At 41.2% G+C, this 17,405-nt stretch overlaps 1 protein-coding gene across 1 annotated transcript; it reads right to left on the bottom strand.

Annotated features, from left to right (window-relative positions):
- Positions 1–7,584: 7,584 nt before the first annotated feature.
- prr7 (proline rich 7 (synaptic)) lies at positions 7,585–16,978 on the bottom strand. The gene is made up of 2 exons (XM_023419245.2): positions 16,160–16,978; positions 7,585–8,477 (listed from the first exon to the last, which is right to left on the bottom strand). The coding sequence occupies exons 1-2, from the start codon at positions 16,503–16,505 to the stop codon at positions 7,855–7,857; spliced, it is 969 nt and encodes a 322-aa protein (XP_023275013.1). The 5' UTR covers positions 16,506–16,978; the 3' UTR covers positions 7,585–7,854.
- Between the last annotated feature and the right edge of the window lie 427 nt (positions 16,979–17,405).

Here is a 17,405-nt window from a genome sequence, read left to right as displayed (position 1 = left end):
TAGTATACTATGACGTTTTTATGACTTTTATGCCTTAGTATACTATGTCGTTTTTATGACATTTTATGCCTTAGTATACTATGTCGTTTTTATGACATTTTATGCCTTATTTTACTGTCGTTTTTATGACATTTTATGCCTTAGTATAGTATGACGTTTTTATGACTTTTTTTGCAATAGTATACTATGTCGTTTTTCTTCATTTTTTTGCCTTAGTATACTATGTCGTTTTTATGACATTTTATGCCTTAGTATAGTATGACGTTTTTATGACTTTTTTTGCAATAGTATACTATGTCGTTTTTCTTCATTTTTTTGCCTTAGTGTACTATGACGTTTTTATGACTTTTTATGCCTATGTATACTATGAAGTTATTATGACTTTTTATGCCTTAGTATACTATGTCGTTTTTCTTCATTTTTTTGCCTTAGTATCCTATTTCGTTTTTCTTCATTTTTTTGCCTATGTATACTATGAAGTTATTATGACTTTTTATGCCTTAGTATACTATGTCGTTTTTCTTCATTTTTTTGCCTTAGTATCCTATTTCGTTTTTATGACTTTTTATGCCTTAGTATACTATGTCGTTTTTCTTCATTTTTTTGCCTCAGTATACTATGTCGTTTTTTTGCCTTAGTATACTATGTCGTTTTTATGACTTTTTTGCCTTAGTATACTATGAAGTTTTTATGACTTTTTTTGCCTTAGTATACTATGTCGTTTTTATGACTTTTTACGCCTTAGTATACTATGTTGTTTTTATGACATTTTTTGCCTTAGTATACTATGTCGTTTTTTTGCCTTAGTATACTGTGTCGTTTTTCTTCATTTTTTTGCCTTAGTGTACTATGACGTTTTTATGACTTTTTATGCCTTAGTATACTATGACGTTTTTATGACTTTTTTTGCAATAGTATACTATGTCGTTTTTCTTCATTTTTTTGCCTTAGTATACTATGTCGTTTTTCTTCATTTTTTTGCCTTAGTATACTATGTTGTTTTTTTGCCTTAGTATACTATGTCGTTTTTATGACTTTTTTTGCCTTAGTATACTATGTCGTTTTTATGACTTTTTATGCCTTAGTATAGTATGACGTTTTTATGACTTTTTTTTGCCTTAGTATACTATGTCGTTTTTAGGACATTTTTATGCCTTAGTATAGTATGTCGTTTTTCTTCATTTTTTTGCCTTAGTGTACTATGTCGTTTTTCTGACTTTTTATGCCTTAGTAGACTATGTCGTTTTTATGACTTTTTATGCCTTAGTAGACTATGTCTTTTTTCTTCATTTTTTTGCCTTAGTATCCTATTTCGTTTTTCTTCATTTTTTTGCCTTAGTATATTATGTCGTTTTTCTTCATTTTTTTGCCTTAGTATACTATGTAGTTTTTCTTCATTTTCTGCCTTAGTATACTATGTCGTTTTTATGACTTTTTTTGCCTTAGTATACTATGTCGTTTTTATGACTTTTTTTGCCTTAGTATACTATGTCGTTTTTATGACATTTTTTGCCTTAGTATACCATGTCGTTTTTCTTCATTTTCTGCCTTAGTATACTATGTCGTTTTTATGACTTTTTTTGCCTTAGTATACTATGTCGTTTTTATGACTTTTTACGCCTTAGTGTACTATGTCGTTTTTATGACTTTTTATGCCTTAGTATACTATGTCATTTTTATGACTTTTTATGCCTTAGTATACTATGTCGTTTTTCTTCATTTTTTTGCCTTAGTATGCTATGTCATTTTTTTGCCTTAGTATACTATGTCGTATTTCTTCATTTTTTTGCCTTAGTATACTATGACGTTTTTATGACTTTTTATGCTTTAGTATACTATGACGTTTTTATGACTTTTTATGCCTTAGTATACTATGACGTTTTTATGACTTTTTATGCCTTAGTATACTATGACGTTTTTATGACTTTTTATGCCTTAGTATCCTATTTCGTTTTTATGACTTTTTTTGCCTTAGTATACTATGTCGTTTTTCATCATTTTATGCCTTAGTATACTATGTCTTTTTTTTCATTTTTTTGCCTTAGTATACTATGTCGTTTTTATGACTTTTTTATGCCTTATTATACTATGACATTTTTATGACTTTTTATGCCTCGTTATACTGACATTTTTATGACTTTTTATGCCTTATTATACTATGACGTTTTTATGACTTTTTATGCCTCACTATACTATGACATTTTCATGCCTTACTACACTATGAGGTTTTTATGACTTTTTATGCCTTATTATACTGTGACATTTTTATTCCTTACTATACTATGACGTTTTAATGTCTTTTTATGACTTACTACACTATGTCTTTTTTATGACTTTTTATGCCTTACTGTACAATAACGTTTTCATACTTTACTATACTATGACGTTTTTATGACTTTTTGTCCCTAACTATAAAGACTCATAAACTTCCATTTCCACAGAAATCTGACATTCACATGATCATTTGTTAAATCTAAATCCTCAACACAATCAATAATGAGTCTCCATATTTTATTACATATATGCTGCACATACTTTAATATGTAGTTCATCATTATCATCATGTTTTTTTATCATCTGTGTATATTAATTAAATAATCAATAACATTCTGAAACAGCAGAGTTTATTATGTAATCATGGTTTTAAAAGAATTCTGGTATTTTTTTCCTTTCATGTAACAACTGCATAAAAATACACAACAGAACCAACAATAGAAACACATGAGGACGTGACACTGTAGTTACTGAAAAGTATCAAGGAGCCTGTCTCCTTTTCTTTTATTACTCCAGCACATTTGTAGTTGTGGAAACAGGCTTGAATGGCCTCTCTCTTCCTCTCTTTATATAACCTCTCAGGCTGAATCATCACTTTGTTGAAATGTACATCTTAAATACTCCGAATTCTGTTGCGCAATCCTGCTTCTCAGTTTCTCTCAAGGCCAAGAAACATTTCTCTGAAGGTGTGAACATGTAAGCATTGATCATCTGTGAATCATCACCCTGAAGGCTCCGGTGGAATCGTGCAAGACTAAATAAGACAATGAGCGGGATGATTGACGTCTTCTCGCAGTGTCTCTGATGTATTTTTACATGTAGCAGGCAGATTAGTTCTGAAGACACGACTCAAACTGAGCTGCTCTGGAAATGCAAATGTTAAGTGTGACTGTAGTTTGCAGCCCAGTTCATCTCGGACTCTGACTCTTCAAGATTTACATCCAATGCCAACATTCAGTAGCATGACCCTTTTTCAGACCATCACGAACCCGCAATATTTGTCTTTTTACTAACCGTAAAACTGTAGGTCTTTCTGTCGTGTTTTTTTGTTCTACATGTTTTTTTTCTGTAGCCTGAAAGTTGGCGTGACGTTTACATGAGTGAGTAAGTGAATGAGAAAATGTTATTCTTTAAACAGCATTTTAACCAACTGCCAATCCCGGCCCTCCCTTGGATTTTATGAGAGTGAGCCTGTGACATTATTATTGAGTCTCTCTACCTTAATGGAAGCCCAGGCTACAGATGATTATAATCATTTAAAACCATTCCTACTGTTAGTTTGTGGCAGCAGTGAGTGAGAGAGGCAGCGAGGATGTGACATTTAAGCAAATTGCTCTGTGTGAGGCTGTGTAGTCAAACATGGCTCTGTAGTTTAAAATGTTATGATCAGAGCTGATGTTCTGTTTAAATCAACAATGATTCAGCTCCTCTATGGTAGAAAACCTTGTCTGTGCTGCTCTGTTATTTATGTGTAGAGAAACTCGAAGGCGGGTTCACCTCAGGATGAACAATCGATGATGTGAAGCAGCTGTTGAACTTTTCACAGCTGCTGCGACAACACCGATGATGCTGTTTCCTCAAATGCAACGAGAGTGAAGGTTTAACACGACTGTTTTAAAATGAACCATTTAACAATTACAGGGCTCCACAATTGAAGACAAGATTTCTAGAACCCAGAAACTGAAATGATTCTAGAACCTCAGACACAGAACACTAGAACTCCAAGGCCTCAGACAATTAACCTTTCAAACTCTGTCCCACCTGTGGAACACTCCGGTCTCGGTAGAACTACTACTCCAAGTCTCCAGATTCTGGCTGTCCAACGCATATTCCCAGTCAAATCATTTCTAGAAAGTCCAACATGGCTGAATCTACACAGAGAATTCTAGAACGCTGGACATGGAACTCTAGAACTCCACAGCCTCAAATGGGTCTAGAACCTCAGACACAGAACTCTATTATTCTAGAACTCCACGGCCTGAAACTAACAATTCTAGAACCTCAGATAATTAACTTTAATTAAATTCTAGAACACCAAAGATACAGTCAAAGATTCTTAGAAATTCGGTGGTAGAACTTTGCAATTCTAGAACTTCATAGCCTCAAATACAAAGCTCTGGAACCTCGGACACAGAACTTTATTATTCTACAACTCCGCAGCATCAAACAGAAGAATTCTAGATCCCTGGACGCAGAACTTGACAATCCTACAACTCGAAAGCCCCAACCAATGATCTCTAGAGAGTCAGCCCCTGTACGACTCTAGAACAACACAATCAACAACAGAGAACGTTGGAACCTCAGACGTGGAACTTCATCTTGAAACTTGAACTTGAAAAAAAGAGAGATGTGCAAGTGCAGTGCTGACAATTTAATGACAATGTGTCATTTTGTTTTGTGAATATGTGATTTTATTTTACACAAGCAGACAATACAGAAGTCAAGTTAACACTACACCCACTAACAGCAGGGAAACATCAACCTTTGTAAGGTACTGCTGCGAGAACCTCACACCATGAAACATAATTTAAACATCATCAGATACTAAATTTGTTAGGAAGATGGGAAATCTCGAAAAAATCGAAACCTCTTGAAACCACAGTTTTGGTGCTTTATACTAATGTTCATTACCAAGATGCACTGACACAAACGCTTGCAGAATTTGAGCATTTCTTAGGATTCTTCTTCTATCACCTCAAGTGTGTGCGGGACGCCTGTCCCCTCAGTGACGGGCTGAGATGTGACTCGTTTCGAGCACAAAAAGAGGCAGGAAATGCTTTTGAGGCATGAAAACCACTGACAGCCACGATGGAGATTCCATTTCCTCGTCACTCAATGTAGCGTCTGACACAATGAAACAGCTCGAGTAGTCTAAAAGCATATGCTAGGCCTGCAGATAGAAGGAGACAGAGAATGACAAAGGGACATATGACATATGAAGAGGGAAATAAATAAAGAATAAACACTACAACGCTGCAGTAGAAAGAGAAGAGAAACAGAGGATGCACAGGAGAGAACGAAGGGAGAAGAGGGATGGTGAGAGCGAGTCAGAGAGCAACTGAAATCCACAATTTACATTAAAGGCTTCCCTGATTGACATATGCAGACGTTCCAAATCAGTTTAAAGCTGAGAGGAGCGGAGAAGAAAAAAGAAGAGGTGATAATCTGATGAATAATTCATGTGAAAACACAGAGGTCAGAGGAGCAGAGAGCTGCAGGACATTTGTTTTGTTTGGTTAGAAATAACAGCAGCAGTAATGCAGTGCTGGGTCACACGGATCAGAAAGGAAACCAGAAATAATCAACTCAACAATAAACCCCAGGCTGTCAAACTGATGCTCAGTGACACATGCATTTTAATCAACTAATTATCCCAGTGAATTACAATATGAAGAGGAGGGAGGCGGATGAAGATCGAGCTGGTGAACCTGCTGATTGTTACTGACTTCCAAACCTCAAAGCAAATCCATCTCTCTTTTTTTTTGTTGTTGTTGTTTACATAAGTTTGACTCGTGTAATCATTAAAACCAACACCGGATTTTCCTACTGGGGATCAATAGTGTTTTCCTGTGTTATATAGTATCTCAGCCTGGAAAGAAAACAAAGGATCCCACACATTTATTCTCACTTTATCGGTCATCAAACATCAGGTTTCATCTATCACCAGGACCTAGTCTAAATAACACCCTGTTGATAGGGACTACTTCTCCTTCCGCCTGCCACAGTCATATGTGAACCACGGCTCTATAAAAGCGTGAAGAGAGCATACAGAGTTTTGACATTGATGATGGCTGACTGTAAATACAGTCTTGAGTGGAGCTTTTTCAGCTCGCTGTGTGTGATGTGTGTGGGAGGACCGCGAGGCGCTGTGGCAACACCACAACCCTCGTGGAGCATTTGAGATTTAATCACAGCAAAGAATATGATGAGGGCCGAAGAAGAGGAGGAGGAGTCCTTCTCCAGGTGCAGAGAGCGAGTGCAGCTGCCGGGCGACGTTAATCACAGACACTGACTGTGATTCACATCTGTCTGTGCTAAACATCCATTTTAATTGATTTACTCTGCAGGAAACAAACCTGACCTTCCTATATGTAACAGCCAGTGATGTTCACTGACCCAGTCTCAATTGTTTTGTCACACAGATTATTTCAAAATTCAGTTATTAAGGCTTTTTTTTAAAAATATATATATATAGTTTAAAATAATTTAATAAAATATATATAATATAAAATATTAATAATATAAGTAACATCCTAAATAAAAGATCAAGCCAATGTGACCTGTTGATTCCTCTCCTCTAAGTGTGTTTCGTACAAAGTATTGGTTTCGTATTGGTATTGTATTATTATTGTATCAATATCATATTATTATTGTATTGTTATCGTATTGGTATCTTATTGTTATTATATTGTCGTATTGACACCAGCCTGGGTTTTACTCTTGAATGAGCTCACACACACACACACACACACACACACACACACACACACACACACACACACACACATAAAACAAAGTTTTATTTGTTTTATTTTGCCTTTTTTTTTTTTTAACTCCATAAATTATTGGCAGAAACTTTGCAGGTGAAGATGTTTTTATTTCACAAGAGAAAAAGGCTTTTGTCACAAAGCTTAAAAGAATGATATTAAATTTGTACGTGAAAAAAAAGTCAGGTTTTTGGATGATGATGATGATGATGATGATGACATGGATGATCCGGCTAACGCCGTCCTGCGATCACCCAGAAGCTCCAGGCCGAGGCCAAACTACGACAGTTAAAGACGACACTGAAAATGACAAAGCAGCGTGTTAACCAAATGAAATCCTGGCAGGCTCGTCGTACTCTACCATTACAGCTGTTTTTGCCCGTCAGAAAAAAAAAACAGGCCTCCGGGTCTGATGTCAGGAACGCGGCGGTCGGCGGTCACCACGTGTTCTTTTGTACGTGTCAATACTCGCAGTCCCTGTGAAGAGGCAAGCTGCAAACACAGTCTTCAAAAAAAAATCAGAGCAGATAAAAGAGGAGAGGTCGTCGTGGGCAACAGACAGCTCCCCGGAGCCATGGCAACAAGAGACTGGTACAATAGGTTGCTCCGGCGCAGAGAGAGGAGAGGAGGAATGAAGAGAACGAGAGAGCGAGGGGAGGCAAAGATGGAGATAGAAGCAGCTGTTGCTCGTTTGTTGCTCGTCCTCTACCTTCCCAGTTTTTTTTTTTTCCCTCTCCTCCTCCGCTGCCTCGACTCAATTAACTCTGATATGACACCACGATACCTCACTGACTCAACAACACCGCTTTGAAACCGTGTGTAATTTCCTCTTTTAGCTGAGAGCCACAATCCCAGCAAGAGTAAGTGGCTCCCCTTTCGCCCACAGAGCCGCACGGGGGAATTGAACTTGTGACGCCTTTGACGCCACTTTCACCCTCTTTCAGCTCCTCTGGGGAATTAAATCTCTACTTCTACCGGCGCTAGCGTGTAAACACTGAGCATGAAAGGAGGCGCACAGACAGGAAGTCTGTCTTTAAAGATCTCCCGCTTAAAAGGCTCGTCAACTTATTGGATGGTTAGTCGGCATCCGCGCCTAGACAGCGGTGCTCCGACCCAGCAGGGGGAAGGCCGTTGGCAGGCCACAGCTGGGCTCCAGTCCCCTCAGTCCATGCACCCCCTGAAGCCCCGGTAACCCTCCATGGAATCCCTGTATCTCCCCTTGGAGTCCTTGTATCTCCCCTTGGAGTCCTTGTATCCCCCCTTGGAGTCCTTGTATCCCCCCTTGGAGTCCCTGTATTCCACCCCTGAGCCCAAGTCCATCATGGTGAGTCCTGGCCTCCCGCCGCGGCATGGTAGCCATCGCCGCGGCAGCCTGCAGGGAGCGGCCCCCCGGCGGGGTGAAGTTGTTGTGGTGCAGGTCCATGTTGGACAGGAGGTGACCCAGGGAGTCCCAGCGCTGGGACGAGGGCAGGCGTATCAGGGAGGAGTAACCCCGATCGGGGAACACCGTCGCCGCAGGAAGCTTGCTGGTCTCGGACGTGAACACCGGAGCAGGGTCCTGGTGTTCCCTGAGGGGCGGCGGCGCTGCTCGGAGCGGGGCAGGCTTCAGGTAGGTGCCCCCCCGTGGGTCGGCCAAGACCTCGCTGTAGGGCGGAGGAGGATCCTCCATCAGGACGGCCTCCTCATAGCAGGGCGGCTTCCCAAATACATCTGCATCTGGGAATAAAAGAGGAGACTGGGAGTTAAGATGAATCACAACATGATTTAACCTCGGACACTTGTTTTTATTAAATTAGATTATTCTTTAATTATGAAGGTTTAAAATTTCTAAAACTTTCCCAGAAACCAGAGAAAATATTCTAGAGTCTGTCGGGAGAACCGAGACATTTCCTGGTGGCCTGAGGGTCGTTTTGACGCCAGCCGTGAACAGTCGACGTAATCAGCGCTAACATCACAACCAGGAAGGAGAAAAGACAAAAAAACAAAACAAAAGGATGCACACCCTCGAGTCGACATCTTGAATACTCGCAAAAACTATCACAGCACATGAGGTCTGAACTCTCTCTTCCTCTCTCACACATTTTATTTTCTCGGCTCTTATCGTCGTCATTCCACAAAAAAACACATTTATCACACATTAACTTCTCACTTCAATCTTCACTGAAGTCAGATCGGCCCAACTCACTCTGAACGGCTTAACGCTCCGGTGCGGTGAATAAATAATAAACTAATAAACAAGTAAACAGGAGCGTTTCACAGTTGTGAGAATTGAGTAATGCAACAGTCATGATTCACAGCGATGAGTAACTTCTCCATTAACTGCTCACTCCAGAGTCAACTACAGACGCTCTATTGTGTTCAACTGGCTTCAGTGAATGAATGAGTGGATGGGTGTTGATTGATGCTGGTCCAGTCTGGACACAGCTACACAATCTGCCAATAAAGTTAAACCCAAGGACACACACATCCTGAGAAATGTGAGTGAGAATTTAGCTCCGAAAAATGACAAATTCTTTTGCGTATTATTACCAGTTCATATTGAATGAGCGATCTGAAGAGTTTCTGGTTCCTTGTAAGAACTGATTGATTGAATTTACAGAATCACTGCACAGCACCAGTCATAATCATCAAGGATTAAAGTGGCAATCTGGGAGACTTTCATTTAAATTAATGTCTGTTACATCACTATCTGTCACTGAATGGTGACTGAGCCTGTGGCCCACTGATAACAGTACTGCAATATTCATGTATCCGCAGTGTTATGAACTGAGAGTCTGCGGTGACGTCCCCGGAAAGAAAAACACAGTATTACGTTACTGCTAATAGAAACATATATATATATATAATAATTCACCATTATTGTGGCTGATACGCACAGAAAACAAAGAGCTGAGTCGTTCAGTTTGAGTTTCGTTATAGAATTGCAGCATTTTAACTATTAAATTTTGACATGTTCTTTAAAAAGCAGCTGATATGTTGTTGTTGTGCTGCAGAGAAACAAAAGCACAAAAATAAAAATATATACCTTTCGAAGCGCTGCAACATTTATGAAACACCTTTGCCCTGACAGAGAGAGAGCCTGTGGGCATAATGCAAGACTGTGGAGTCTATATTTCAATGTATTGTCAGTATAAAGGAGAGGATTTTTGGCCTGATAAAACCCCCATGGGCGAGTTTTTTGGAACAACTGAAGGCAGTTTCTATTTCCAGGCTGATGAATCTGCCCAGATCCTGATCAATATCTGTCGAAGTGTTGCACAACCTCCCCTCCTGCTTCCACCGGACCTGAAATATTAACAGCAACTCGTCCTGTCGGCTGAAATGCATCTTATCCATCTCCCAGAAAAGTTTTAAAAGTACAGTTTTTCACGCGTCGTCACATTTTCTCTGCACAAATAGTAGAAGTGGCTTCAGAGATGTTCCAGATAACCTTGCCTAGTTTCCCTGCAGGTTTCCCGAGTAGTTGATTAATTTGCTGATTATTTTCTCAATGAATTGATCAATCCTTCGATCTATGAAGGGTCGGAAAATAGTTAATTTCCTAGGAACCATGTTGACTCACTCAGTCAACCCCAAACATTATCATTTTTAATGTCATAGAAATCAACAAGATGCATCCGATATTCACATCTGAGGATCTGGAACCAGCAAATTTATGGCCTCTTCGTATAAAATATGACTTTAATGACTGATAATCATAATAATGATAATGATTGATTGTTTATGACAGTAAAACACAACAGATCCTTGTACCATTCCTCAGCTCGAACCTGTTTAACGGCTGTAAAAACAAACATCACTGTTGGAAATCAACAGATGTTTGTTGAACTGTTGCCATGGAGCCGGATGTGTCTTCTATACCTGGCCACTCTCCATCACACCTCCGTCACGCCTCACACAGAGATACCTACAGGATCAGACTCTTACTGCGTCCCCGACTCCCCCTGTCGGCTTCTGTTGCTCCGGGCGACACTACCAGCCGTTCGAGCGGCTTAAAATACGCGTCGGAGACAATGTCGGCAGCAGAAAACACGTGGGACTGATGTTTCCGCCGAGAGGATCAGCACGGGTTCGTTTGAAGCAGCGGCCAATTCTGAGGGGATGAAGTATGTAACCGTACGTTGTGACAGCTACTGTACACAGCGCAGTGATCATATTAGACACGGTGCATTACAGGGTCAAACAGAAATAGCGGCGTGTGAGGTAGAACGTAGAGTAGATACAACCATCGCTCTACGCAGGTTTCATGTCAGTGTATCAGTGGTGATCAAACAGTATCTCTACTTCCAGATAGAACAAAACTGATTTCCTCTCATCTCTAATCTTTACGGTATCTTTTATAATCAGATCTCACATTTTCTATCACCTTTTTTTCCTCATCTCGTCTCTCACTTTACCTCCTCATCTAGTTATCCCATCTCATATCTCATCTCACATTTCATTTGACCTCCTCTCTGATCTCACCTCGTTTCTCAACAAATCTTTTTTTCCTCTAGTTTCTTCTTTTTATATCTCTATTCTGATCTCATCTCTTTTATTTCGCAATATTCGCCTTTTTTCCTCATGTCTCATCTCCTCTCTCATTTTTCCACATCTCTCTTTCCTCTCATTTCCTCTTGTCACAACTCATTTTATCTTGCAAGTCCTCTCCGATACCTTAATGTCATCTCTCATATGATCCCTCTCCTCTTTCTTCCCACTGATATCTCTTTTATCCCCTCCTCATCTTCTCTCATCTTTCTCATCACATCTCCTTTTACTGTCGCCTCATCTCATTCATCTCGTCTCCACATTTCTTTTCACCACGTCTCATAACATTTAATCGCTCTAATCTCATCTCTACTCTCTTTATCTCTATTCTCAAGTCATCATTTTCCTCTTCCCCCCCCACATCTCTCTCCTCTTATCATGTTATCACATCTTAACATTCATGTCCTCTCAATCATATAGCATCTCACATTCCCCCTCTCATCTCATCTCATCCATCTTCTCTCATCTCTTCCCTTTAACTTTGTCTGAAGCCTTTATTTACATCACATTTCACATCTTTTTAAACTAACCTCTCTCCTCCTCTTTCTTCTTTCAGCATTTCTTTTTTTCCTCATCTCTAATCTCTCCTTATCTTGCATCTCATCTCCAAACATCATCTTGTTTTGCATTTCTCTTCTCATCCCTTTTCTCTTCTCCTCCCACGTCTCATTTCTCACCACTCCTTGCATCTCATCTGATATCTTCCTTAATCTCGTCTCTCACTTGTCACTTCTCATCATCTCATCTTACCTCATTTATTATATCACCCTCCTTCTTCTCACTCAGTAGTCTGACCTCTCTTTTTCTCACATCTCAATCTCCTATTATCTCAGTTTCCATGTATTCGCACTAAGGGCAACATGATTAACAAGTCGCATCACATAAATCATTTCCCTTTGAGCCAGCCGGAGCATCTCGGCCGATGTGTCAGTTCATGTTAATGCCTACTGCGGAGATAGCCAGATAAATACACAGCGCTACTCATTTCAAGTTAGAAAGGGCAAACAGTGGAAGCAAACATCATTTTCCGGTTCAAAAAACTCTACGGCTGCAGAGGAGGAATCATCACCCACCACCGGTCTGAGCCGAGCGGCTTATCGGAGCTGCTCCCAGTGTGAACATCCTGTGTGGGTCAGAATATTCAATACAAAAGCCTGTCATGCTGGCTGTGTGGGATGACAGCTGAGTGATGCATGAAATATGTGTTTCTGAAGACTAACTCTAATTACTCTAAAAAATCTTCAGATGGAAGTTGATTTTTCTTTGCTGTCAGGAAAGCAGCACTGGACTGAATCACATCCCTGACTTCAGACAGCAGCCGCAAACGAGCAAACGTTGTCACTGAAGCTGTCAACACTGTTGTGTGCCGCTAACTAATCAAAAGTAGGTATCTAAACAATAAGTTTAAATTTAATAAAAACACGGACTTTGGTGTTTAAAGTTCTGACTTTCAGCTTTAATTTGAGGGTGTTTGAAGATCCCAGTCAGATGAACCGTGCAGTAGCGTAGCCACTTCTACCCATGCTAGCAGCAGGGTTGTAGGCTAGAGCTGATAATGTCAGTTACTCCGACGCTTCGGGTCAATACTCAAATATATTGAAAGCTATCACTTGGATTGTCATTAAATTCAGCACATGCATTCATGTTCTGCACAGAATCAACTGTAACAATTAGCAAAACTGAATGCAAAGCAGTTAGCATGTTGATATTGTCATTGTGTATTAGCGTTTAGCTCAAAGCAGCCTCACAGAGTCGTTCTCTTGCTCTGTCAGTCACATATTGATGCTTTTCTCACTCTTCTTTTAGCTCCAGGTTGGTCCTCAACACTTTGGCTAGCTAGGCGCTAACTTTTTCTGCCATTTGTTGCTAGGCAGGTAACGTACAGTAGAGATGTCTCTCGCTCTCCCCCCTGGCGAACATGACTCAACCAGCTCCTCTCTCTCTCTCTCTCTCGGCCCTCCGCTGTGCTCAGCTGGTCAGCACCTGCCTCTCTTTTAGCTCTGCCGCTGCCTGGATACTAAACCTCTTCATCAGTCTGCTTTGTGACCGGGGCTCCAGCAACCTTTTGTTTTATCCTTATACTGTCTGTCTCTGCTCGTTAAACATCTCTGACAGCGACTCGTGCTCTTTTTACTCGCTCCGGCTTTTCCGTTCCCTCTTTCCTACCGCTGTCCACCACTGTACAGATGTTTGAAGGTTTTAATTCTGTTTACTCTTCACTCCTGTGTTCTCTCCACATTTTTATGGTTGACTTAACGACATGAACGTCAGTAAATCCTCCTGCAGTCCAGGACAGAAACACAAACCAGAGACAGACAGATTCTTAAACTTCCTAAAGTTTATATTTGATGCAAATGGCAAATCTGCCTCTAAATGTTAATCCTCTGATGTCACTCGGAGCTCGTAGGATTTTACTGAGTCCTTCATGTGTCGTATATGAAATGCCTGTGCTTTTTAATCTATGCTAATGCTGCTGACAATGATTTTCACTGCAGCTGCACTTTCTGTTTTTCTTTTTTCTCCATTTCAGACGACGTCTTTACATTTCCAGAGGCTTGTGGAGGAATTTATTTCAAAGAGCTTTCTAGGTTGAAGCTTGAATTCCTGAGAAGGAAAGTTGTTGCCTCGTGTTTACCTCTGCTAGCAGGGTAAACACAACGTCCCAAAAACTCATGAATTCATTTCCATAAAAATAGTTGTACGCGTCGGCCTGAGGCTGTAGAGTTTAATTTAACTGGAAAAAGTCCCTCTCTCATTCTGCAGGTTCAGATGTGACTTGAGCAAGGCGCTTAACTGTAAAGTGCTCGAGCGAATCAGCTGATTGACCTGCAGCTGTATGTGTGGTTAACAGCTGATAGTAGTGAATGAGGATGGGCGTTGATGATAAAGAGCATTGAAACCTGATGAATCTGCTTCCACGTCCCTGAATCATCACGTATGTTAAGCTGAATGATTCAAAAGGTGCAGAGTTTCACCAGCTGGAAAAGCAACAGAACCAAATCTCAAGCCAAGTGTGACAACAATCGACTGTTCAAGATGTTTTAGCTGCTAGTTGCAGAGACGCACTGGAATGCGTGACATGTGCGTGAGGTTTTTAAAGGCCCTTGATTTTTAACAGTTGTACCGTGAAACCAGAACACAGAATACAGATCGCATCTTAATACCAGGTGTAAACGACGTCCTAGTTCTGCTCCACTGAATATCTTGATGAAAGACCAAATAAATCATTAAGATCAAAAATATGGAGCAAACCAGACCCGTCATCTCAAGCTGCGAGCGGTGAACGGTTCAATTTAAAGTTAATGGTCCCCCTCACAGTTTAACTGGAATCATTGTCGGAGGCCTGAAGACATAAAACTACACAGCATTTCACGAGTGAGATTAAAAATTGGAGAAAGGTCTGAGAAATGACCATAACGTTTTTTCTCTTCCTTTCCTCTCGATTAATCGTTTGTGATTGATCCCCTTGTTGGGGTCCTGATCCCCAGGTCCAGACCACCTGAAGTAAAAATACAGAACAAAGACTGTGAATTTTATCCCCCATTAATTACAGTGTGGTTACGTTGGGAAGGGAACGCTTCACAACCAGTGCAGACAGGTATTGATTACAGTGATCAGCGACTCCTTCAACACACATATGAGAAAAAGTTTAAACCTGTCTCTCTCTCTCTCTCTCTACCTGTCTGTTTTTCCCTCTCTCGCCCAGCTGCCTCCACACCTCTGAATGTCTCTGTATTCTCGTCTGTGTATATATATATATATATATATATATATATATATACACACGGCCACGTTGCTCGCTCCTTCACCGCTCGGCCTCCACAGTCACCGCCCTCGCCTCAGCAGCAGCTGTCACCATGACGCCCCGCGGGGGGAACGCTGCCCGGCAGGCAGGAAGGTGGAGGCTGGGAACCGAAGAGTCTAAAATAATCTGACACCACGGTGAATAATATAATCCTCCTCCTGTCCCCTGCTCTCTGGCCACATCTCAATTTCTCATACGAACATTTTGAATTAATTAGTTATCCTGTATTTTTAATTGAAAATAAAGAAACTGAGTTCAACGTCATCCATCTTATGAATGAAATGCGCATTTGGCTCGTAAATAAAAAAACAAACAAGATGTGACAGGTTGGGTGTTTGTCAGTGATTTCACACTCAGCAGCGGAGAAGGGATTAACGTGCTCGACAGACGGAGGGAGGGAAACTCTCCGATCTTGAAGTCAAAGAGCAGCTCGATCTGCTGATGACCAGTTCTGAACAAATAAAACCCTTTCCGGGTCGTTCATACGTTCACCTGCGAGGTCACTGAAAACCACATCTGAGCCCACAGTGATTAGACTTCCTAATCTCCACTCGTACATCCTGCTACTGCTTCCAGGAAAAAAGCCACAGCCTCAAACTGTAGTAAACAACAACTAAAACATATTTTTCCCTCAGGGGTGGTAGGCGACAGGGGGCCGCGCTTTGTGACGCAACGTTAAGGGCGGGAGCGCCGAAAACCCTCCGTAGACCCGACCGTCTCATTCCAGTGTGGCCCTTCGTGGTCTACGACGGCCACGATGGGCCACACCTACATGGACCGCGTGCTACGAAGGATGTGACCCGATTGGTCGAACTGACCCTCTCCCTCAACCTCAGATCATCGACCACGAGACTCTCCATCGTCAGCTTCCCTCCCCAACAGATAAAAACAGCATGAAACTACATTTCATGAACAAGCTACAACATAAACGACAAAATTAAAACAAACTATTAAAATTCTCTCGTCTCATCTCGTGACTTGAAGGAAGGAAAATCACCAAACTGATGAACTGTATACAACAAGAAAAGCAGCAACAGAAACTGTAAGAATCCCGTCACGTTACCTGGCATGCTGACCCAGGTTGCTTGCGGCATGGGATGAGGAACCAGCACAGGAAGTGGCGGCGACAGGGTGCGAGGAGGGCAGAACTGCGGCGGCTCCCTGGGCAGCTGCGGAGGTGGCGGCGGCGGCGGCGGAGGAGGAGGAGGCGGGTATCCTGCTGGTTGACAGCCGAGCGGCTCCATCTCTACCGTCCGCAGACACTGCTCCCTGAGCCGCTCCTCGCGGCGGCGCTTCAGCCGGCGCTGCAGGAAGCTGCAGAAGCAGCACAGCATGACGATGAACGCCCAGACCAACCAGAAGCCGGCGAAACAGGCCAGGAAGGTGTAGGTGCCCTGCGACATCACCATGGCAGTGAGGGGACGGGCAGCGAGTCCCCCTCCCCCCTGAGGTCGGTGATTTCAGGTGGGGTTACAGGTGAGGTCCTGCTGTCGCTGTGAGACTAATGGTTCGTCTCTCCAGGGTCAAAAAGCTAAACTCAGGCACATTTATTACATTCAGTGAAAATAATCCGAGGTGGGAACGAACAGCCGTCACTCCACTTGAATACTGATGAATTTAAATCAGCTGAAGCTGTGATTCTGAAATAATAACCGTGCTCGGTGACAGGTTTTTCTTTCAAGACGGCAGCTCTTAAACTCGACACTTCACAAATTTAAACAGACATTCAAATGTTTTTCTTGATGAAACGACTCGATGAAGAGGGTTCCTGACGCCTGAAGAAAAAAACGACGATGATATAATTAAAAACAGCTCACACTGACAGTTGGTGAGTTAAAGAAATCCAGTAATATTCAGCAGAAGCTGGAAACATGTCTGAATACTGAACTTCCTCACAGCCTTGGTGGTGTTGGTGAAGATCTGGAAGTCAATAAAAAAAGCAACATCTTCTATAAAACGTGCATTAAACTCATTAAATAATAATTAATTTCATGAATGCCAAAAGGTAATGAAGCGGTTCATTGCCTTGGAAACAGCAGCAGTGGCTCGTTAGTCTCTGTCCACCTGGTTTACACATAAATGAATTTAACACTTTAAACAGAGATTAGATGTAAAAAAGAAAAGATTTCTGTCCAAATGAGGAACTTAATTTGCTGCAGCAACAGATTCACCAAAATACATGACAGAAGTTAAAGGGAAATCTTTGTGGTTTTTCAAGTTGACATTAATTTAGTTTCAGCTTCATATTTCAAAGTTACTTAAAGGTCAAAAATCTGGTATTTTAAAAATATAAAAAACTAACTTCCTTT

Source organism: Seriola lalandi, unplaced genomic scaffold, assembly GCF_002814215.2.
Source record: "Seriola lalandi dorsalis isolate HSWRI2012SDOR001 ecotype SW California unplaced genomic scaffold, Sedor1 jcf7180002054592, whole genome shotgun sequence".
Lineage (NCBI taxonomy): Eukaryota > Metazoa > Chordata > Actinopteri > Carangiformes > Carangidae > Seriola > Seriola lalandi.
The sequence above is the reverse complement of the archived record's forward strand: the minus strand, read 5'-3'. Positions and strand labels throughout refer to the sequence as shown.